The sequence below is a fragment of the Piliocolobus tephrosceles genome, chromosome 2 (genome assembly GCF_002776525.5).
Source record: "Piliocolobus tephrosceles isolate RC106 chromosome 2, ASM277652v3, whole genome shotgun sequence".
In the NCBI taxonomy this organism is placed as follows: Eukaryota; Metazoa; Chordata; class Mammalia; order Primates; family Cercopithecidae; genus Piliocolobus; species Piliocolobus tephrosceles.
In genome coordinates, this window is record NC_045435.1 from 77,971,482 (window position 1) to 77,993,593 (window position 22,112).

At 45.1% G+C, this 22,112-nt stretch overlaps 2 protein-coding genes across 11 annotated transcripts in view; one reads left to right on the forward strand and one right to left on the reverse strand.

The window, feature by feature from the left end:
* Window positions 1-5,427: 5,427 nt before the first annotated feature.
* Window positions 5,428-11,250, forward strand: PDHB (pyruvate dehydrogenase E1 subunit beta). Its single transcript, XM_023200688.1, has 10 exons — window positions 5,428-5,522; window positions 5,606-5,659; window positions 6,968-7,075; window positions 7,159-7,221; window positions 7,324-7,359; window positions 7,987-8,272; window positions 8,699-8,809; window positions 9,147-9,238; window positions 10,320-10,461; window positions 10,751-11,250. The coding sequence occupies exons 1-10, from the start codon at window positions 5,481-5,483 to the stop codon at window positions 10,894-10,896; spliced, it is 1,080 nt and encodes a 359-aa protein (XP_023056456.1). The 5' UTR covers window positions 5,428-5,480; the 3' UTR covers window positions 10,897-11,250.
* A 1,838-nt stretch (window positions 11,251-13,088) lies between these two features.
* The window catches only part of PXK (PX domain containing serine/threonine kinase like), a 100,824-nt gene continuing 91,800 nt past the window's right edge, over window positions 13,089-22,112 (reverse strand). For 3 of the 10 annotated variants that reach the window (XM_023200711.2, XM_023200703.2, XM_023200744.2), the window contains one exon: window positions 13,189-14,457. In XM_023200711.2, coding sequence (XP_023056479.2) covers window positions 14,249-14,457 — 209 coding nt within the window. In that variant the 3' untranslated portion in view covers window positions 13,189-14,248. Of the gene's footprint in view, window positions 14,458-16,352; window positions 16,387-19,548; window positions 19,582-22,112 lie in introns of all 10 variants that reach the window. The other 7 variants (XM_023200736.2, XM_023200722.2, XM_023200754.2 and 4 more) reach the window with 5 other exon arrangements.

Sequence of the window (22,112 nt, forward strand, 5' to 3'; positions counted from 1 at the left end):
ACGCCATTCTCCTGCCTTAGCCTCCTGAGTAGCTGGGACCACAGGTGCCCGCCACCTCGCCTGGCTAGTTTTTTGTATTTTTTAGTAGAGACAGGGTTTCACTGTGTTCGCCAGGATGGTCTTGATCTCCTGACCTCGTGATTCACCCGTCTCAGCCTCCCAAAGTGCTGGGATTACAGGCTTGAGCCACTGTGCCCGGCCTCATTTACTTTCTTAGTAAACTTGCTTTTGCTTTGCACTGTGGACTCGCCCTGAATTCTTTCTGTGCAAGTTCCAAGAACCCTCTCTTGGGGTCTGGATGGGGACACCTTTCCTATAACATCTTTCTGGTGACCACTGAAGGGACTACAGTGTGGAAACCCTGGACCCAAACCCCTTACTTACCAAGGTTTTCATCAAAAGTAAAAGTTGCTAAGAGTTAACATTGTAACATGTATTTGAGACTACTAAAGAAACAGTTCTTCCACATGTAAGGCGTGTAGGGAAAGTGAAATGTATTTTTGGTAAAAGATTATAAGAAGTCCCGGGAATGTGGATTTTTCTTGCCTAAAGGGTAAAGGGATTGTTTTAAGTTAAACAGGATAAAGCTAAAGGTTTGAGCAAGTTATGAAAAGTTTATAAAAAATGAATCTTGTAAAAAGAAATTCTTCGTGTGAACATATTGGCTAAAGTTAAAGGGGTATTATTCAGTTTTTCCATAAATTAAGCATTGGAGTAAAAGCACAACAGGTTTTTCTTAGAACACTAATCTGCTCTTCCACAAAAACAGTAAAGGGTTAATAAAAGGTTTATGAAAATCTTACATATGGTCAAACTAATTGAGTATTCCTAATGTATGCAATATAGTTAGTTGCATAAGTGCAAATAAGTACACGTTTTTCTTTTGCAACAGGACACAATTGGAGAAACTGGTTATTTTACCAAGGCTTTGACTGGAATGGCATGTTTTCTTTTAAGGAATTAAACTTGACTTATAGAGCTAATAGAAGCCCCTTAGGGAACTGGCCTCATACCTTGCCTACACAGTCCTTGTACAGGGTTTGTGACCTGTGGTAAGTAAAAAATGTCACTTTCTAACAGGCCCAGGAACTCCAAGTTATCTTGGAACCTCAAGAAGAGAGGAATTGGCCGGGCGCGGTGGCTCAAGCCTGTAATCCCAGCACTTTGGGAGGCCGAGACGGGCGGATCACGAGGTCAGGAGATCGAGACCATCCCGGCTAACACGGTGAAACCCTGTCTCTACTAAAATACAAAAAATTAGCCGGGCGTGTTGGCGGGCGCCTGTAGTCCCAGATACTCGGGAGGCTGAGGCAGGAGAATGGCGTGAACCCGGGAGGCAGAGCTTGCAGTGAGCTGAGATCCGGCCACTGCACTCCAGCCTGGGCGACAGAGCGAGACTCCGTCTCAAAAAAAAAAAAAAAGAGAGGAATTTACCCAACTCATAGGTATCTGAGGGTACAAACCCATGGCAGGGCTCAGTTCTAGGAGTCTTATCTAATATTCCTTCTTTGGAACAGAGTTCCATGAATGCCAATTTAAAAAGAGCTTATGTGGCTGGGTGCAGTGGCTCACACCTGTAATCCCAGCACTTCCAGAGGCCAAGGTGGGCAGATCACTTGAGGTCAAGAGTTCGAGACCAGCCTGGCCAACAACGTGAAATCCTGTCTGTACTAAAAATACACAAATATTAGTAGGGCCCGGTGGTGGGCACCTGTAATCCTAGCTATTTGGGAGGCTGAGGCAGGAGAATTGCTTGAGCCCAGGAGGCAGAGATTGTAGTGAGCTGAGATTGCACCACTGCACTCCAGCCTGGGTGACAGGGTGAGATTCCATCTCAATCAATCAATCAATCAATAAAAGAGCTTATGTGAAAAATAATTATTCTTGCTTCACTTTATACAAATAATCAGGCCAAGTATAATAAAGCAAATCAGTCTTACCAAGATTTGTCTTTATTAAAAATGGGAAACTGGAGAGAGAAATATTATGTTTCAAGAACTATGGTACACTTGTTATTAGATTCTAGTCTCATCAGCTGTTTTTAAGTTTGTTTCTGCAATTTAGGCTAACCCCGCTTGTTCCCGTGAACCAACCAGTGATCTCTGACTGCTACTCAAAACAAACAAGAGTGACGGTGTTAGGCCTCTGAGCCCAAGCCTGCACATATTCCTCCAGATGGCCTGAAGCAAGTGAAGAATGACAAAAGAAGTGAAAATGGCGGGTTCCTGCCTTAACTGATGACATTACCAGTGAAATTCTTTCTCCTGGCTCAAAAGCTCCCCCATTGAGCACCTTGTGGCCCCCACCCCTGCTAGCCAGAGAACAACCCCCTTTGACTGTAATTTTCCACTACCTACCCAAATCCTATAAAATGGCCCCACCCCTATCTCCCGTCACTGACTCTCTTTATGGACTCAGCCGGCCTTCACCCAGGTGATTAAAAAGCTTTATTGCTCACACAAAGCCTGTTTGGTGGTCTCTTCACATGGACGCGTGTGAAAGATGGGTAATGTAAAAATCTGAATCAATATTCTAATTCTGGACACCCTGGAATCAGCTAGCAACCCCACATCAGCTTGGTTCCAACAGTTGCCCAGTTCATGGAAAGTCTTCTAATTTAGCTTACTTGGGATAATTTTACTTATTTTGCTTTACTTTTATGGAATATATTCCTATTGTACTCTTTGTGTAGGAGTGCAGGATAAGCTTACTGAATGTTTTCTTAAACTGAATACTTATTAATCTTCCAGATATCACCTTTTGTTGGAACTTGGAGTTATGACCCTCACCAGTATGGCCCTCACCATCCTGATGTTTTCTGACTGAGCTCCTCTCTACCGTGAATATTCGGCCTCAAGAAGTTACAGAAGATGTATCTTCGTCCCTCTGAAACTTTTAGGATTAAAGTTTCTCTTATAATAGGGATGAGGCAAATGTCAGAGGAATGTGAACCAGAGCAACTCCATCTTGAATAGGAACTGGGTAAAATCAGGCTGAGACCTACTGGACTGCATTCCCAGACAGTCAAGCATTCTCTGTCACAGGATGAGATAGGAGGTCAGCACAAGATACAGGTCCTAGAGACCTTGCTGATAAAACAGGTTGCAGGAAAGAAACTGGCCAAAACCCACCCAAACCAAGATGGCAATGAGAGTGACCTCTGGTCATCCTCACTGCTACACTCCCACCAGCGCCATGACAGTTTACAAATGCCATGGCAACATCAAGAAGTTACCCTATATGGTCTAAAACGGGGAGGCATGAATAATCCACCCCTCATTCAGTATAAAATCAAGAAATAATCATAAAAATGGGCAACCAACAGCCCTCAGGGCTGCTCTGTCTATGGAGTAGCCATTCTTTTATTCCTTTACTTTCTTAATAAACTTGCTTTTGCTTTGCACTGCGGACTTGCCCTGAATTCTTTCTTGTGTGAGATCCAAGAACTCTCTGTTGGAATCTCGATCGGGACTCCTTTCCTGTAACATCTTTTGCTTGGCAAATCTGATCCTGAAATCTTCTGGTGCTGGGTGGTGGGAAAGGTGGGAAGGACTGATGCACTGTTTCATTCTAAGCACCAGCCACAAATTTTGGGGGGCTGAAATCTCAAGTTCAGGAGTTTCTCAGGGATGCTGTGGCAGTCTGGGAAGTGCTGGCCATTCCTCAGGCTTCCTGGCAGGGACTGATGGGACTAGATGATGGTGGTGGGCGAGGGAGACTCAGAAGGTGTTGATTCCACATCTTGAAGATCATCCATCCATTTTACAGATGAGACAGAGTCCCAGAGAGTAAAGGTCATCTCCATGCAGCTGTCCCCAAATTTCTATCTCTAGTCCTGACTAGGCCCCAGGCTCCAGCCAACCTGGGTATGTCCCAGTCATCTAAAGAATAAAGGCTGGTTGCATTGGCTCATGCCTGTAATCCCAGCACTTTGGGAGGCTGAGGCGGGTGGATCACTTGAGGTCAAGAGTTCAACACCAGCCTGGCCAACATAGTGAAAACTCATCTCTACTAAAAATAAAAAAATTAGCCGGGCATGGTGGCAGGTGCCTGTAATCCCAGCTACTCGGGAGGCTGAAGCAGGAGAATAACTTGAACCTGGGAGGCAGAGGTTGCAGTGAGCTGAGATGGCGCCACTGCACTTCAGTCTGGGTGACAGAGAGAGACTCCATCTCAAAAAACAAAAATAGACTCTTACTTCCCCAGCTCCTTGCAATTACACTGCCCCAGGCTCCTCCCTTGTCCCATCTATCCATCCAACAACGACAAAAATCCAAAATTTTCCTCAGCTCTTCCCTAGCACTTACAGCATTCCTATTGATTCTAGCCCAAATAGAACTCAAAACTGTCCCCCTCCTCTCCATCTGGAACTTGCCTCCTAGTCTGACTCTGTTGCCGCCACAGACTTCCCAGCATCCGCCTGCTATGCCTTTGCCTCCACCCCTTCCCATTCCCAGTCAGCAATCTACTGATCAATTAGCGATGGCCCTAGATGCACTACTGCACTGGGTCCCAGAGACCTTAGATTATAAACCCAGACTCCTCATCACAGCCCACAAAACCCTAATTTGGAAGTTGCAAGTTCCTAATTTGGGATCCACAGAAGGGAATGTTTGGAATGTCTTGGGGATGGGTGGAGACTGGGTCTCCAATTGTCCCATCTGACCCCCAAGGGCCAAACTAAGACTAATTAGCTTCCAGAGGTTGTCCCTATGGTCAAGTGATAGGGCCTTCTCTAAAGTTGTTGTAACCTTCACCCAAACAGGACCCCAACTTCTGCTTCAGGAAGCAGTGGGAAAAGACCATGCTTTAGAGTCAGTCCTAAATATCGGCTCATTTAATCAATTTCTGCTTCAGTTTACCCATCTTCAAAATGGAGATAATAATAACACTAATTACCCAAGTGGGGTACTGTGAGAATGAGCTGTACGGCACAGATCTCAATGCTTGGCTCACAGGTGCCTAATGCAATCAATGAAAGCTGTGGTCTGCATTATAAGGAATCAACAGACTGTCCAGGGAAGACTAGGCTCACTCATAAAGTGTTAAGCTCCCCATCACTACAGCGTGCACAAGCACTTCTTTGGTGCCCAAAGGATTCCAGCACCCACAATAGGATGGCCTAACTCTTAAGGTCTCTCCAGCTTCCAGAGATCATGCTCCTCAGTGTCTGACTTTCTAGTCCCCACCCTTCAAGTAACACCGACAGGCACGTGTGCCCAGCGTGCACCCCGCAAGTCGGTCACAGCCTACTGTCAATAAAGTTGATTTGAGACGGCTCCAGGCAGAGGGGCAGTGCCACCCACACAGTCACCTCGCCCGGAACCGCGGCCCCTCACCCGGTGGCCGGGGGGGGTGGGGGGCCGAGTCACGCAGGCGCCGCGCCTTGCCATTGGCCCGCGCCGGAGGAGGCGGGGCTTTCTCACGTCTGCCGGCCCCTCTGTGTTGTCATTTGGCAGCGGATAGAGGACACGATCAAGATGGCGGCGGTATCTGGCTTGGTGCGGAGACCCCTTCGAGAGGTAGGCAGCAGCGCGCGGCCTGTATTCCTACGCCACCCGTGCCCACCCTGCGTCCCGCCATCATCTTCCTCTTTCCCTGCCAGGTCTCCGGGCTGCTGAAGAGGCGCTTTCACTGGACCGCCCCAGCTGCGCTGCAGGTAACAGGCGCGGGCGCTCGTCGGACGAGGGCGGGGAGGGGCCCCCTTCTCTCGGGAAGGGGGCCGGAGTCGCGCCTGCGCCCTGGCGGGTCGGCGCTGTGGGCCTTGGGTTTGCCGAGCCAGCATCCTCCGTGGAGCTCCTGCTGCCTCTGTCGCCGCCTGGCGCTTATCACCCCGGCGAGTCACTACCTCACAGCTGGCTGGGCAATGGGGTTTTGAAAACTAAGATTAGGGGTTTCTTCCCTCACTCCATGTTTTTTTTTCTTTAAATTGCAGCAAAATAGACCTAACTGAAAATGTACTTTTTAGAAGTGTATAATTCAGTGGCATTAAGTACATTCACCATGTTGTACAACCATTAACCATCATCCATTTCCAGAACTTTTTAATCATCCCAAACAGAAACTGTCCGTTACTCGGTAACTCCTCATTTCCCTTAACCAAACTCGTGGTAACCCCTGTTGTACTTTTCTGTCTCTATGAGGTTACTATTCTAGAATTTTATGTAAGTGGCATAATTTGTCCTTTTGTGTCTGGCTTATCTCAGCGTAATGTCCTCAGGGTTCATCCATGTTGTAGCATGCGTCAGTTTGATTCCTTCCTAAGGCTGAATAATATATATATGTATGTATTTTTGAGATAGTCTTGCTCTGTCACCCAGGCTGGAGTGCAGTGGCGCGATCAGAGCTCACTGCAACCTCTACCTCCTGGGTTCAAGCAGTTCTGCCTTAGCCTCGTGAGTAGCTGGGATTACAGGCGCCCGCCACCACACCCGGCTAATTTTTGTATTTTTAGTGGAGGCCAGGTTTCACCACGTTGATCCAAACCTGCCTTGGCTTCCCAAAGTGCTGGGATTACAGGTGTGAGCCACCATGCCTGGCATTGTTTTGTCTATTGTGAATAATGCTGCTGTGAACATTGATGTGCAAGTATATGCTTGAATCCCTGCTTTCAGTTATTTGGGGCATGTACACAGAAGTGGAATTGATGGATTGTATGTTAATTCTCCTCTCCTTCCTTTTTTTTTAAACTAGATTTTACCATTCATTATATTAAAATAGCAAATCCTACATTCTGGATGCAAAGTGTTTGGCATCTAGTGAGTGCTCAGTACACTAACACATACAGTCAAAGACCAACTATGTGTGATAGAAATGTTACTTTTAGAATTCTTTGAGTTTTAAAGAGAAGCTTGTTCTAGTGTTTTTATATTGTATGCTCTGGGCAGCCTAGGTAAATATAAAGGAAGAAAATCTTAGTTGAATCTCAAACAATTCTGTATTGACTGTTTTTGCATACCTGTGACAGGTGACAGTTCGTGATGCTATAAATCAGGGTATGGATGAGGAGCTGGAAAGAGATGAGAAGGTATTTCTGCTTGGAGAAGAAGTTGCCCAGTACGATGGGGCATACAAGGTAACTGAAATATATGAAAGTTATACAAAATTGAGGTCACTGTTACCCCCAGATGCACTTAAGGGATCAAATCTTAATTGTAGGTTAGTCGAGGGCTGTGGAAGAAATATGGAGACAAGAGGATTATTGACACTCCCATATCAGAGGTAAGTCTTCCAGGGGGAAGCAGACCCTGGAGGGCATGTCTGTTAGTGTCCACTGTCTTCATTTTTATGGATTTTCACTTATGTTTATATTTTACTTTATAGATGGGCTTTGCTGGAATTGCTGTAGGTGCAGCTATGGTATGTAATACTTTTTATGAAGCTTATCCAAAGACATTTCTTGTTTTCTTTTGAGACGGAGTCTCACTCTGTCGCCCAGCCTGGAGTGCACTGGCACAATCTCAGCTTCCAGGTTCAAGCGATTCTCCTGCCTCAGCCTCCATAGTGACTGGGACTACAGGTCACGCCACCATGCCCGGCTAATTTTTGTGTTTTTAGTAGAGATGGGGTTTTACCATGTTGGCCAGGCTGGTCTCGAACTCCTGGCCTCAAGTGATCTGCCTGCTTTGGCCTCCCAAAGTGCTGGGATTACAGGCGTGAGCCACTATGCCCATCCCCAAAGATATTTAACATCACCTTTTAAAAACGTGGGAAAAAAACAAAAAAATTGCAAGTAGGTAGATGTGGTGGTGCTTGCCTGTAGTCCCAGCTACTCTGGATGCTGAGGCAGGAGGATTACTTGAGCCTAGGAGTTATAGGCTGCAGTGAGCTATGATGTGCGCCACTGCACTCCAGCCTGGGTGACAGTGAGACCCTGTCTATACAAAATAAAAACATTATTTGAATGTTGGAAGACTTGGAGTGATTGTTTGCTAGTCTTTATTGCTGTTTCTAGTCTTTTTAACATCCACATTTTTGATTTTACAGGCTGGGTTGCGGCCCATTTGTGAATTTATGACCTTCAATTTCTCCATGCAAGCCATTGACCAGGTTATAAACTCAGCTGCCAAGACCTACTACATGTCTGGTGGCCTTCAGTCTGTGCCTATAGTCTTCAGGGGGCCCAATGGTGCCTCAGCAGGTGTAGCTGCTCAGCACTCACAGTGCTTTGCTGCCTGGTATGGGCACTGCCCAGGCTTAAAGGTGGTCAGTCCCTGGAATTCAGAGGATGCTAAAGGACTTATTAAATCAGCCATTCGGGATAACAATCCAGGTCAGCACAGGGACCCTTTGTTTTTTTTATTTTTTTGAAAATTGAAAAACTAAAATGATACATTTGCACAGAGGAAATCATTCAAGTCTTTTAATTAGGCTTAGATACATCATATAAAATGTTAATAATTTATATAGTAAAGACAGTAAAGAATGTGCTTGCTTTTCCTATTTCCAACTATAAGGGGGCCAGCTAGGTAAGGGAGACATTTACTGCACACCCACAATACTGGTTTTAATAGATAAAATTATATTGACCAAACTACAAATTTAAGTACCTAAACTGCTCTCAAGGTTGCTGGTTGTGGTAGAAATAAGGCTAATCAGCACGGTGAAACTTCTCACAAGATGAATGATATTGCTTTGTATAGTTTTAGTCATTCTGGATGTGATTGGTTACTTTTGTTTAAATATTTATGTTTTTCAGTCGTGGTGCTAGAGAATGAATTGATGTATGGGGTTCCTTTTGAATTTCCTCCGGAAGCTCAGTCAAAAGATTTTCTGATTCCTATTGGAAAAGCCAAAATAGAAAGGCAAGGTAAGAGAACTAAGATACATAAACAGTATTTTTAATCCAGTCCCTCAATTTTGGTAAAATTTAACCTACAAGTTACTGTCATTTACTTTGAAAAATTATAGAATGAGCTCAAGTTAAGAATGTGTGATGCCCCAATTTCTCATTCAGTTGTGCTTTTCTAGATCTCAGTCTGGTAGGTTTGTGTTTCATTTCTAGGAAGGCTGCCACATTCCTCAGCTCACTGGAATGAAGTTGAGTTGAAGACTTCATGAATGAACAAGAGCCATAGCTGGCTGCACAGTGGTGTAGCATCTTCAGTTTCAATCTGATCTCTCATCTGTGACCACTCTGTTTTCAGGAACACATATAACTGTGGTTTCCCATTCGAGACCTGTGGGCCACTGCTTAGAAGCTGCAGCAGTGCTGTCTAAAGAGGGAGTTGAATGTGAGGTGAGTGGTCATTTACTTGTTCTTAAAGAATTAGAAAGGCTCCTTTTAGATTTAAGACCTAGAAGAGTTCTGTAACAGGTTAATTAGATGTAAAACCTTGCTTTGTCACTCATTTGTGTCTCTGCTTAAAGCTGGAAACCTGCCTGCAGTTCACATACTTAGCTTTTTACCACTCAGGTCACTTAGGTTCTGGATCTTGTTTTTGAGAGACAGGGAGCTCTCTGAACCTCTTCTGGTTCTCAGTGAACCCCCCGAGAGAGAGAAAAAAAGACAGGGTTTTGTTCTGTTGCTCAGGCTGAAGTGCAGTGGCTGAATCCTAGCTCACTGTAACCTGTAACTCCTGGGCCCAAGTGATGCTCCCACCTCACCCTTCTGAGGTTCTGGATCTTTTAGAAACGTATCATCTGCTAGTTATACTTGGGCAAGTTATATACTCTAAATCTGTTTCATCAGCTATAAAATGGGGATAATGCTGTCCCATGATAGGGCAGTTGTGAGAATTACACTTAGTGTAGTGCTTGGTACATGATAGGCACTCAGCTGTTAACTGTTACTCATTTTGAGGAGGGAATTTTAAGTGAAGGAGGATTGGCTGGGCGTGGTGGATCACCTGAGGTCAGGAGTTTGAGACCAGCCTGGCCAACATGGTGAAACCCCATCTCTACTAAAAATACAAAAATTAGCTGGGTGTGGTGGTCTATGCCTGTAATCCCAGCTACTCCAGAGGCTGAGGCAGGAGAATGGCTTGAACTGGGAAGGCAGAGGTGGCAGTGAGCCAAGATCACGCCACTACACTCCAGCCTGGACAGCAAGAGCAAAATTCCATCTCAAAAGAAAAAAAAGTGAAGGAAGATGAATGAATCCTATAACTGCACAGAGCTGCTTGTGGTAGACATACAGATCTTTGTTTTAATTCAAATTTTTCCTTTTACAGTTTGTACATTCATGTACCTATTCATAGGCAGATTAGATTTTCCTAGACACAAAGATTAACAGGAAACAAAAAAGGAAATGGTATTATGGGGTACGGCTCTATTTGTGCTGCAATAGCTCTGTAAACTTGATTATATTACCTATTTAGGTGATAAATATGCGTACCATCAGACCAATGGACATGGAAACCATAGAAGCCAGTGTCATGAAGACAAATCATCTCGTAACTGTGGAAGGAGGCTGGCCACAGTTTGGAGTAGGAGCTGAAATCTGTGCCAGGATCATGGAAGGTATTTCAGAGAAACTGGTTCTAGAATACAGTCAAGCTGTAGTAAACATCATGTACCTGAATACGTACAGCATAAAGAGATTGAAAGCTAGGAGTGGCCAAACGACTTGAACTTTAAACTTGTAAGTTTGGCATTTCTCCTCAGGCAAATATTTTAAAAGCAAATCCAGAAAGCAGTTCCCCATAATTAGCATTCCTTACGTTTTCTCTTTCTGGTGAGCCACACCTCTGTGCCAAGGTGGTAGTGCCCAGCTGGCATTTGCTCTCTCTCAGTTGAGCCTTCCTTCTAGGTCCTGCGTTCAATTTCCTGGATGCTCCTGCTGTTCGTGTCACTGGTGCTGACGTCCCTATGCCTTATGCAAAGATTCTAGAAGACAACTCTATACCTCAGGTCAAAGACATCATATTTGCAATAAAGAAAACATTAAATATTTAGTTTGGACTTGAATATCAAGTCGTTGAAATTTATTTGAAATACTTGCTGGCGTTGCACTTGTACTTCTAGACCTGACTACTCATAAAGGAAAACGATTTCTAGAGCAACAGCAGGTGTTTTTGTACAGGGAAGTTTAAATGTGTTTGTGTGGGGAAAACTCTCCACTCTCCTGCCCTAGATGCCATGCTTCCTTTTGTTTGTTACAGTTGCCACGTTCTTTGAATAACAAATTATATAACATTTTACCCTGTGTCACCACAAGGACAAAGTATGGATGTGGCAGAGTCCTGATGAAAGATATATCCAAACAAGATAACTTATATGTATAAAATTAAAGCATATAATATACATTTACTGTTAGTTTGTTTTGATAAGGAATAAAGGAATTAATTCCTCACTATGACTTTTTTTTTTTTTTTTTTTTTTTTGAGACAAGGTTTGGCTCTGTTCCCCAAGCTGGAGCGTGGTGGCACAGTCTCGGCTCACTGCAACTTCCGCCTCCCAGGTTCAAGTGATTCTCCTGCCTCAGCCTCAGGAGTAGGAAATTAGCCACCACATCTGTCTAATTTTGGTATTTTTAGTAGAGGTGGGGTTTCACCATGTTGGCCAGGCTGGTCTTGAACTCCTGACCTCAGGTGATCCATCCGCCTCGGCCTCCCAAAGTGCTGGGATTACAGGCATGAGCCACCACACCTGGCCATGACTTTTATATTTTTATATTAAAAGAATTGACTGGGCTGGGTGTGGTGGCTCATGCCTATAATTCCAGCACTTTGGGAGGCCAAGGTGGGCGGATCATGAGGTCAGGAGATCGAGAGCATCCTAACATGGTGAAACCCCGTCTTTACTAAAGCCAGGCATGGTGGCGGGCGCCTGTTGTCCCAGCTGCTCGGGAGGCTGAGGCAGGAGAATTGCTTGAACCCAGGAGGCGGAGTTTGCAGTGAGTCAAGATGGCGCCACTGCACTTCAGCCTGGGCAACAGAGCAAGACTCTGTCTCAAAAAAAAAAAAAAAAAGAATTGGCTGGGTGTGGTGGTGGCTCACACGTATAATCCTAGCACTTTGGGAGGCCGAGGTGGGTGGATCCCTTGAGTGTAGGAGTTCAAGACCAGCCTGGGGAACATGGCGAAACCCCATCTGTACAAAGAAAAGATAGAAAAAAAGTCAGTGTGGGTAGAAAACTTGAAATTCTATTAAGAAATTAGTGCCACCAGGCACAGTAGCGCATGCCTATAATCCCAGCACTTTGGGAGGCTGAGGCAGGGATTGCTTGAGCCCAGGAGTTTGAGACCAGGCTGGGGCAACGTTGCAAAAACACTGCCTACAAAAAAAAAAAAAAAAAAACAGGTATCTGGTGGTGTGCCTATAGGAGGGTCGCTGGAGCCCTGCAGTGACCTGTGATTGGGTCACTGCACTCCAGCCTGGGTGAAAGAACAAAACCCTGTCTTAAAAATAACAACAAAAGAAATTAGTGCCATGTGAAAAATAAGCTGATACTGTACAAGAATTACCTGTTTGTATTCGTATATCTGAACCATCCAAAATAGTCAGCAAAACTGACTTCAGAAGGACTCAGGCCTCAAGCCTCCATCAGGTAATCACCTAGGTTGCATCACACTTGAAACAGGAACTTCTCCACAGACTCTTTTTTTTTTTTTTTGAGACGGAGTCTCGCTGTGTCGCCCAGGCTGGAGTGCAGTGGCGCGATCTCGGCTCACTGCAAGCTCCGCCTCCCGGGTTCACGCCATTCTCCCGCCTCAGCCTCTGAGTAGCTGGGACTACAGGTGCCCGCCACCACGCCCGGCTAGTTTTTTGTATTTTTTTTAGTAGAGACGGGGTTTCACCATGTTAGCCAGGATGGTCTTGATCTCCTGACCTCGTGATCCACCCGCCTCGGCCTCCCAAAGTGCTGGAATTACAGGCTTGAGCCACCGCGCCCGGCCTCTCCACAGACTCTCTAAATGCCTAATTCTAATAGCATTCTTTTTAAAATTATGGCAAAGTTTATGTCAGGTGTTTTTCCCATTGCCAAAGATCAGATATTCTGTCAAATACTGCCCTCTTCAGAAGCTGAGATGAAAAAGATGGGTTTAAATTAGTTACAGAAGCATATAGGTGGTACCTAATTTAAGTAGCAAGACAGGATTTTTAGTTCTTAGAGGAAAAGTGAGACACAAAAGAATAGAGACAGGATAGGCAGGAAGGAAACCTCAGACTGTGTGAATCTATTCTTAACAACAGATGCTACAAAAAGTTATCATTGGAAATATCTCATGAAGCTACAGACAACACGTTTTCTTGACATGATTTTAATAAAAAATACGGCTGACATTTATCACAGATTACATGGAACTATACACAATGACATTCTGCATAGTAACCAACACTGATGTGTGTACTTGGATTTTTAAATGGATTATTTATAATCCTTTAAAGTGCAATTGAAAGGTTTAAGCAAATCAGGATAAAGGATCTAATAAATGAGTAACATTAAAAAGATGCTATATTGATATATTTAAATAAATCTTTCAAACATCTTAATTGATTTTTATAGATGCCAAATTTACTTCTGTTGTAACAATGACCTGCCCCCCTCAAACCCCAAACTTAATTGCTGAGGATTAAGAAGATCCTCTAATAGGCCATAGCTTTTTCTGATGTTAATATTTTTGTCTGTTTCAATACATTCTAACTAAAAAGAACTATGGGTCTAGAGTAGTTGCTTTAGCAGCCCTGAGTTCTATAACTACAATGGTATTCCTGTTAGAACTTAAGAGAATGTTGTGAACGTTCCCCATTCTATTTGAGGAGAAAACGAAGAACTCAGTTGCTTTCTGATTCAGCAAAGTAACTATGCTTTGGGCTATAGTGTTAATGTCTAAGATAAAAGTAGCAAAAGTTGGAGTTATCTAAGAATCAGAAAATGCTTTAGAGAAATGAACTATAAGAGGAATGTTTCTAGGAGCTGTCTGATGGGGTAGAAGGGCTTGCAACACAAAGGCCATTTACTGCTGTGATTGAATATTGTCATTGTTTTTCTGTCTATTTCCTTTAGTTGGTGAAAATATTTCAATATGCTGCTGCCCCTGAAGTATGCCCATTAGAGGATAAACAAGACTTCTTTACAGGGTTAATAAAGGAGCAAAATCTTAAGGGAGCAATGCCAGCCTAACTTTATTCTGCTTAAAGAATTATTTCCCTCTTGAAAAGCTTCTTACATGAGCATCTGCAAAACAGTACTGTTTGTGGCTGTACTGGCTCAGCAATTATTTTCCCAGGAAGAAGGTAGTTTGGGGGGTAGGGGTGAGTAGGAATAAAAAAGAACTTTTCCCTCCAAGTGTAAACAGGAAGCTTCAGCCGATCTTCGGAGCACTGTGATCACAGGTTTTGGCTTTCCTCAGAGTTCCTTTTTGGAAATTCTGGATAGAGCTGAGCAAGGCCCCTCGGCTCACGCCATTCACAGCCTGAGACGAGAGCTGGGCAGGTGCCTCGGTGCTTGCAGGAGGCAAGGGAGCTGCTGGTGGTGGTGGAGGTGGAGGAGGTGGAGGTAATGCAGATATCCCTGTGTAGGAAGAAGGGGCAATCAGTATTCACCTCCGCAGCTGCCCTGCACATGTGCTACTGCTCAGTCCTGAGCACAACGGACTGGTGAGAGTCCACATGTTTTCCTCAGAGGGACCAAGATACCTAGTACTGTATGAGTTCTTAAAATACTAAACAAAGCTAGAAGCATCAAAGGGGAATCAAAAGTTGCCATTTTTTTCAAACAATAGTCATGTTAAAGGCTGTTGGAACAAATAATTACAGATTACATGAAACCATATATGGTGACATTCTCTGCACAGATGAGGCTCTGATCCCATTTGCAAATATTAGTAATAGTCCCCAAAGAAGAGTTCCATCTATCAGTTACTTTAGCCAGGTCCCAGGAAGCTCTGTCTGCTTCTGAGCTAGCAATTAAAGATAGACATCTGCATGATGGAGTTGGCCTTCCTGAATGTCAGTTACTCATAAGGGATGAACAGTGCTTTCGTTGCTCCAACACACTCAATATTTGAAGGATGTGATTTTATGTAAAATGACAAACCACTCAGCATTCTCAGCAAGGAATCAGTGCCTCCTGGGTTATTCATTTCCCAGAGGAGTCTGTCTCAAATAATAATTTCCTGATAGGTTGCATTAAATAAATATAAAATGCTAATAACTGTTAGCAATGCAAAGCAGGGGGCAGAGGGGTCTCTCTGCCATGGTATTCTTTTTTTTTTTTTTTTTTTGAGACGGAGTCTTGCTATCACCCAGGCTGGAGTGCAGTGGCCAGATCTCAGCTCACCGCAAGCTCCACCTCCCAGGTTCATGCCATTCTCCTGCCTCAGCCTCCGGAGTAGCTGGGACTACAGGCGCCTGCCACGTCGCCTGGCTAGTTTTTTGTATTTTTTAGTAGAGACGGGGTTTCACCGTGTTAGCCAGGATGGTCTCAATCTCCTGACCTCGTGATCCGCCCGTCTCGGCCTCCCAAAGTGCTGGGATTACAGGCTTGAGCCACCGCGCCCGGCCTCTAATGGGGCTTTTTTTTTTTTTTTTTGAGACGGAGTCTGGCTCTGTCGCCCAGGCTGGGGTGCAATGGTCAGATCTCAGCTCACTGCAAGCTCCTCCTCCTGGGTTTACGCCATTCTCCTGCCTCAGCCTCCCGAGTAGCTGGAACTACAGGCGCCTGCCACCTCGCCCAGCTAGTTTTTTGTATTTTTTAGTAGAGATGGGGTTTCACCGTGTTAGGCAGGATGGTCACAATCTCCTGACCTCGTGATCCGCCCGTCTCGGCCTCCCAAAGTGCTGGGATTACAGGCTTGAGCCACCGCGCCCGGCCTTTGCCATGGTATTCTTACAGAGAAATCTTTCTCAAGTACTGTTCTCTCCATTGTGGCCCAACCAAGGAACAGGACAGAACTGCACTAAATGTGTCTTTGACGAAGCATCGGGAGAAACTAGAATGTCGTGTTGTACCGCAGTGGGCAAGGAGAAGGAAACTGGGCAGGTGTCTAAAACTTCCTTCCCTCAGCTTCCACGCACATGGACATCTGCAACTCGAATTTTATGTTTTGGAATCAATGAATGGTTCTCTCAGGACAGAATAAACAGGGAGTACAGAAAAAGCCTTGCCTTAAAGAATGTTCCTTTGTCACAGTTAGTTGCCTTGTCTCCTGTGACCTTGCAGCTCTGAGACTCTGCCTGTCAGATGTTGTCTCTGTCCCTCCCAGGGCTACCCCAGGGAGACATTCTGCCAGGTGGTTTCCCCTACACTGCTACTGAGTTGTGATAACAGGTAACAGGTAAAGCTACCCTACTTAAGTTTGTATGGATGACTGGCTCAGAATCACCAGTACAATACTCAAGTAAGTACATCCTTTTCACCAAGTGTAACAGGTATCGGTTAAAGTCTTACAATAGAAAATCACTTACCTTTCTTTACATCTTTTACTCAAACCTAAGGCAGCTGAAATTAAAGAATCACACAAACACACACGCTCATGCTCTGCAATCTTGGAATGCTCAAATATAACAACACAAATAAAGATTAAATACATACAAATGACTAACATGTTCATTGGTTCTAAACAATAACAACGGATGAATGAAATTCTGTTATGTTTTATGCTAAGGTGGATTGTGGGAAAATGTTCCTTGCTTTATGTCAGAGGGTTACAGAGATAAAAAGGACTTTAAACCTGAAGTAACTGCTGAAGTGGGAAAGTGGAGAATAAGCGTGTGTGATAAGCATTCCTCTGAAGAGTTGACTTCTGGAGAGCAACCAGTGAAATACCAGGCAGAGGGGAGACCTCTGCTGAAGGTTTTTGGAACTGAGTCTCTTGACTGCAACACCAAGTGGGCCCGAAGGAGTGAGCTCTGCCCACCTGGGGGTGAGTAGGTGCCAATGCCCTTCCCCAGCACCCTCCCACCCAATGGCCAGAAAAGGGCAGTGGAATCTGGACTTGATGATATTCAGGGCCATGTAGTGTACCAGAAGGAGCTCCGCAGTTTCTGCCTCCCAGGTTTGTGCTTTGACTCCCTGCAGAAGAATCACTGTGCAGTTAAGGACGGGCTCTTGGCTGCGGCAGTACTTGGGAGTTCTACTAAAGGTCCAGCACTGGCCATCTAGAGACTGACTAGCCCTCCAGGCAAGGATTCTGGGAGGCTGGAGACGGGCATCAGGGCTGGGCTCAGGGATAGGGGCTACCATTTGGCACAGAACAAAACTGCTTGGCTTCGCAGAGAACCAACCCTTGGTTTTCGCCTCATTACCAAGCCCTCAAAATTAGAAGTGCAAATGCACCACCACAGAGTTTGGGAGTTGGAGGTGGGGTTCAGTACATGGATTTTCCACTGTCCAAGTGAAGGCTGAAACTTGTCACTTTAAATGAGTCTCTTTGAAAATGTAGGTGGTGTCAAATACACTGTCTTAAGGGCTCCTGTGCCTGTAAAGCAGATGGAATGAAAGGACAGGCAGCAGGATCTCCCTGATGTGGCCTCAGCAGGCCGGAGCAGTCCAGTGGGGCTTGATGTCCCAGCAGGTCCGCTTTTCCTCACTGGGCCTGCAACAACTATGGTGGCTCTTATGTACAACCAGGGTAAGGAAGGCCAGAACCCAGCTTGCCAGTTTGGAACACTCTGGAGGGGAGAGGAGGTCTAGGGGTCAGAAAGTGGAAACTGGAGGAGTCAGGAACATAGACCTGGGACTCGATCTCACTCAGTCTGCCCCACTGATTGTTTTTGGCTTTTCCTTTTGGCCCTTTCCATGGTCCACAAGCTTCCTGAAAGGTCCATTGGGGCTTGAGTTACAACACATGGCTAAAATGGAGGGAAGAGGGGGCAGGGGCAACGAGGGCCAAATGAAAGTTGACCGTTTGGCCTGTGACAAACCTGGGAACAACTGCCTGCTGCCTGTGCTCTCTAAAATGTGAATAAGTCCCTCCTGCCAAGAGACCTCCAATACCCTTATCTCTAGGCCACGTACAAGAGCAGACCGATTCCATGTTAGACTGATGATACCTGAATTCGCGCCCAGGATGGGGGATGCTGCAAACGGCTTACCTTCAGTTATGACCAGGTCAGTCCCGATTTCTCCCATCTCACTTTCTCTTAGACAAAATCACTGAGGGCCAACTGCTTACTCCACCCACCCCCAAATCCTCTCCACCAAACCACATGGGAACCTGGCAATCCAGCAGAGGCCCCGGCAGAGGGCAGAGAATGCTGCAGGGAGAGCGTAGGTCAGATCTAGGGAGGAATGCCAGGCCAGAAACACCCTCAACAGCCTTGGTGGACAGGATGTCTGAGGGTTCCCCCACTGATTCCTTTTCTTTTTTTTTGAGATGTAGTCTCACTCTGTCACCTAGGCTGGAGTGCAGTGGCACGATCTTGGCTCACTGCAAGCTCCACCTCCCAGGTTAAAGCGATTCTCTGCCTCAGCCTCCCGAGTAGCTGGGATTACAGGCGTGTGCCACTATGTCCAGCTAATTTTTATATTTTTAGTACAGACGGGGTTTCACCATGTTGGCCAGGCTGGTCTTGAACTCCTGACCTTGTGATCCACCCGCCTCAGCCTCCCAAAGTGCTGGGATTACAGGCGTGAGCCACTGCGCCCAGCTCCCCTCCCCACTGACTCTTAGGCCCATGTTAGCAGCCAGCAGTGGGTAATCTACAGGTCTCTCTAATTCCGAGCTCCTCTGTGGTCACATACAGGAGGGGAGGCCAAGTGGCCATGAGACCACACTAGGCGGGCGCGGTGGCTCAAGCCTGTAATTCCAGCACTTTGGGAGGCCGAGGCGGGCGGATCACGAGGTCAGGAGATCGAGACCATCCTGGCTAACATGGTGAAACCCCGCCTCTACTAAAAAAAAAAAATACAGAAAACTAGCCGGGCGAGGTGGCGGGCGCCTGTAGTCCCAGCTACTCGAGCTTGCATTGAGCTGAGATCCGGCCACTGCACTCCAGCCCCGGGGACAGAGGGAGACTCCGTCTCAAAAAAAAAAAAAAAAAAAAGAGACCACACTAGGGTAACACCAGACTTACCAGCCACTCGGGAGAGAACCGAAGCATGCAGCCCCCAGCTCTCAGGAGAACCACCTTCTCCTTTGGCCTCAGGCAGGTGAGGAGGCTGTACTCCTGTCACAGCTCGAGAATTATAAAGGATGCTTACAAAAGAACTGTTTTTCCCTACCTCAGTTATAAAAGCCAGTAAGTTGTCTCCCTGTAACCAAGAACTCAACTGCCTAACCCTCTTTCCTCTTCATCAGAGTAACTAGGGAACCAACATTTTTGCAGCAACAGGACTTTTGAGAGTTATGGTTTCCAAAATTAAAATATACCAAAATGCCATGCAGTTGATTTGCAGGTTTTAGAGCTGTATTTTAAAACTGAAATCAGAGTGAAAATGAAGATTTTGAAAGTCATGATGAAAATGAAATGAATATAGATGAAGTCACTGGGTGCTTTTTTAAAGATGCTGTATTTCATTTAAATATTCAGATAAGGAAATAGTCTCAAATCTGCTTTCCCACTTGTTAATCACTTCAAAAATCAAGACACTTTGGGTCCTATATCACACACAGAAACAGAGCATCTTTAAAGTTAGAGAAATCAGCATAGTTTACTTTACCGAAAATTCACGTTCAAAATGGTGCATGCTCTACTGAAAACAGCAAAGAGAGAAAGAGAAAGAGGGGACACAAGTCATTATTCAGATTTTAGTGTCATTTAATCAAATAGTAACAGACAGTAAAATATTAGTCTGAGTCACAAGCTGATTATTCTCACTGTGAAACTAGGATATACTCAAATTAACCACAAAAGGCACTGGTTTGTAAACACAATTGTGAGCCTTTTAAAACATGGCAAACGTATTTATGGAATAACCAATGAGTCGCTTTTTGAGCCACCTAATGAGTTGCTTTCTTCTTCACGTTCTTTGTCCTCTGAGTCAGTTAGATACTATTTTTATTTACAAGCACGATGCTCACTTCAGAAGAGCCATGAAGGTTTTACCTCTGAAGAGCAAAATGGATATGAGGAATGTACTTAGTTCTATTATTAAACAAGGACGGTTGATCAAGAGGGGGGAAAAATGAAAACCCACCACTTTTTTCCAAGCAAGTCTTCTAGAGTCTACAATAGATTTGTCTCTTTAAAGTTGGGATGAGTGTGAGCAGACCTAAGGCCAGAGATCCTGGGCAGGCATCGTCAAGGCGGGAGCACTGGGCCCCTCCCTGAGGCCCTGTGAGCCCCTCCCTAGAGGCTGAATTGGGCAGTGAAACTTACTTAAGGCTATAAAGCCATTTTAAAAAGGAAAACAAGGCAAATGTTTTTGTCTTCTTTTAAACTGACAAGATCCCCAGCTAAATGTGAAGGATCATGCTTTGGTAAATCTCAGAGTTCCTAATGAACCAACTCTGCCCCACAGCCTTCTCCTGGAAAGGGGCTGGGAAACTGGAAAAGAGGCCCTCTAGCCTTCTCAGTCCCATTGTCCCCCAAGGCTAGCCAGAGAAACTAGAATCCCTCTTTCTCCAAGGTGGGTCGTAGAAACAGAAACCCTTTTCCCCAAAGCCCACTATCATACCTAAAAATATTACTCTCCCTCCACCTTTCTGTGTAAAAAACTGTCCATAAAGAAATCACTTGGCTGGGCATGGTGGCTCACGCTGGTAATCCCAGCACTTTGGGAGGCCGAGGTGGGCGGATCATCTGAGGCCAGAAGTTCGAGACCAGCCTGGCCAACGTGGCGAAACCCTTTGTATTTGTAAAAATACAAAAAAGTAGCCGGGCGTGATGGTGGATGCCTGTAATCCCAGCTACCTGGGAGGCTGAGGCAGGAGAATTACTTGAACCCGGGAGGTAGAGGCTGCAGTGAGCCGAGATCGCGCCATTGCACTCCAGCCTGGGCAACGAGCGAAACTCCATATCAAAAAAGAAAAGAAATTGCCTGACCTACCCTGTCTGACTATAGGTCGTAAGACCCCCATTCCAGAGAGGGTCCTGCCCATACCCAGAAGGAAGGAATGCTGCTCAGACAGGCTGAGAACAATCTAGACAGACAGCCTTGCTGGGTTTCCCCACTCAGCCTATTAGCATTAGATCATAGCCTTTTCCTCCAATCATATTTCCACACAGCTGTCCATACTTTATTGAACCTAAGCATAAAAATGGACAATTTTCCCTGTACCTTTGGGTCTTCATTCTGAAGGCTCCTGTGTATACACATTAAATAATAAACTCGTATGCCTTTTCTCTTATTAATCTGTTTTGCGAGTTGAATTTTAAGCAAACCTTCGGAGGGTTCCCACACCTCTTTCTCTGCAGATTTGAAACTTCCCTTTCTCTCCACTCATTCTTGCAGACTGGGTTTTCTACAAACTGCCAGCTCTCTCACCTCAAAATTATTGCTTAAAATATAAACTACAAGTAAGAACAGCTAGAATTATCCGATTGCAGGACATTCTTTTTTTTTTTTTTAAAGGCACACAATTGCTGGAAGGGCTTATAAGGGTAAGACCCCTTCACTTAGAAACCGAGATTAAGACCACCTTTGGCTGCCAGTTTATACCTGATAGTGCTTTACTGCTTATAAAGCCTCGCCATGTATGCCACCTATCTAATAAAGAGCGAGACTTCTTTTAAAAGACAGCCTCAAAGAACAGAAATTATTTGTCCAAGGTCATAGTGGGAATGTGGCAGAGCTAGGTAGGACTCAAGCTCTGGTTTACTGACTCAACATTCAGGGTTCTTTTCACACCAGCCAAACACAGTATTTAAGAGTACAGGCCCTGCAGTGCACCCTCAGAAAGCAGGCACTCAGTATATCAATGGGGTAAATGAACAACGACAGAACAAGTTACACTCCTGGCTCTAGCACCCCCCTAACTTGTGTGACCTTGGTCAAAGTCTCTTAACCCTACTAGAGCATCAGTTTCTTCAACTGTAAAATGGAGCTAAGCTGGAGTCCACTCACACTGGAAAAGAAGGTATTCACGATGATTAACTGAAACAAATGACTATAAAGCAACAGTGCATGGCACAAAATAAGTGTTCCAAATATATTACATATAATTATTTTAAATAACAATGTAGGGTCCTCTGCTTACTTAGCTTTCCCAAAATATTCTTTTACAAACCCATTTTTTTAGAAGAAGGGCCATGATCCCACCATTATGGGAGGCCAAGGCGGGC

Bases quoted from the DNA above. Each gene is read 5' to 3' on its own strand.
- PDHB (XM_023200688.1), top strand. From the start codon at position 5,481: ATGGCGGCGGTATCTGGCTTGGTGCGGAGACCCCTTCGAGAG. The intron at 7,222-7,323 runs GTAAGTCTTCCA...TTTACTTTATAG, and splicing joins TTGACACTCCCATATCAGAG to ATGGGCTTTGCTGGAATTGC. The intron at 7,360-7,986 runs GTATGTAATACT...TTGATTTTACAG, and splicing joins TTGCTGTAGGTGCAGCTATG to GCTGGGTTGCGGCCCATTTG.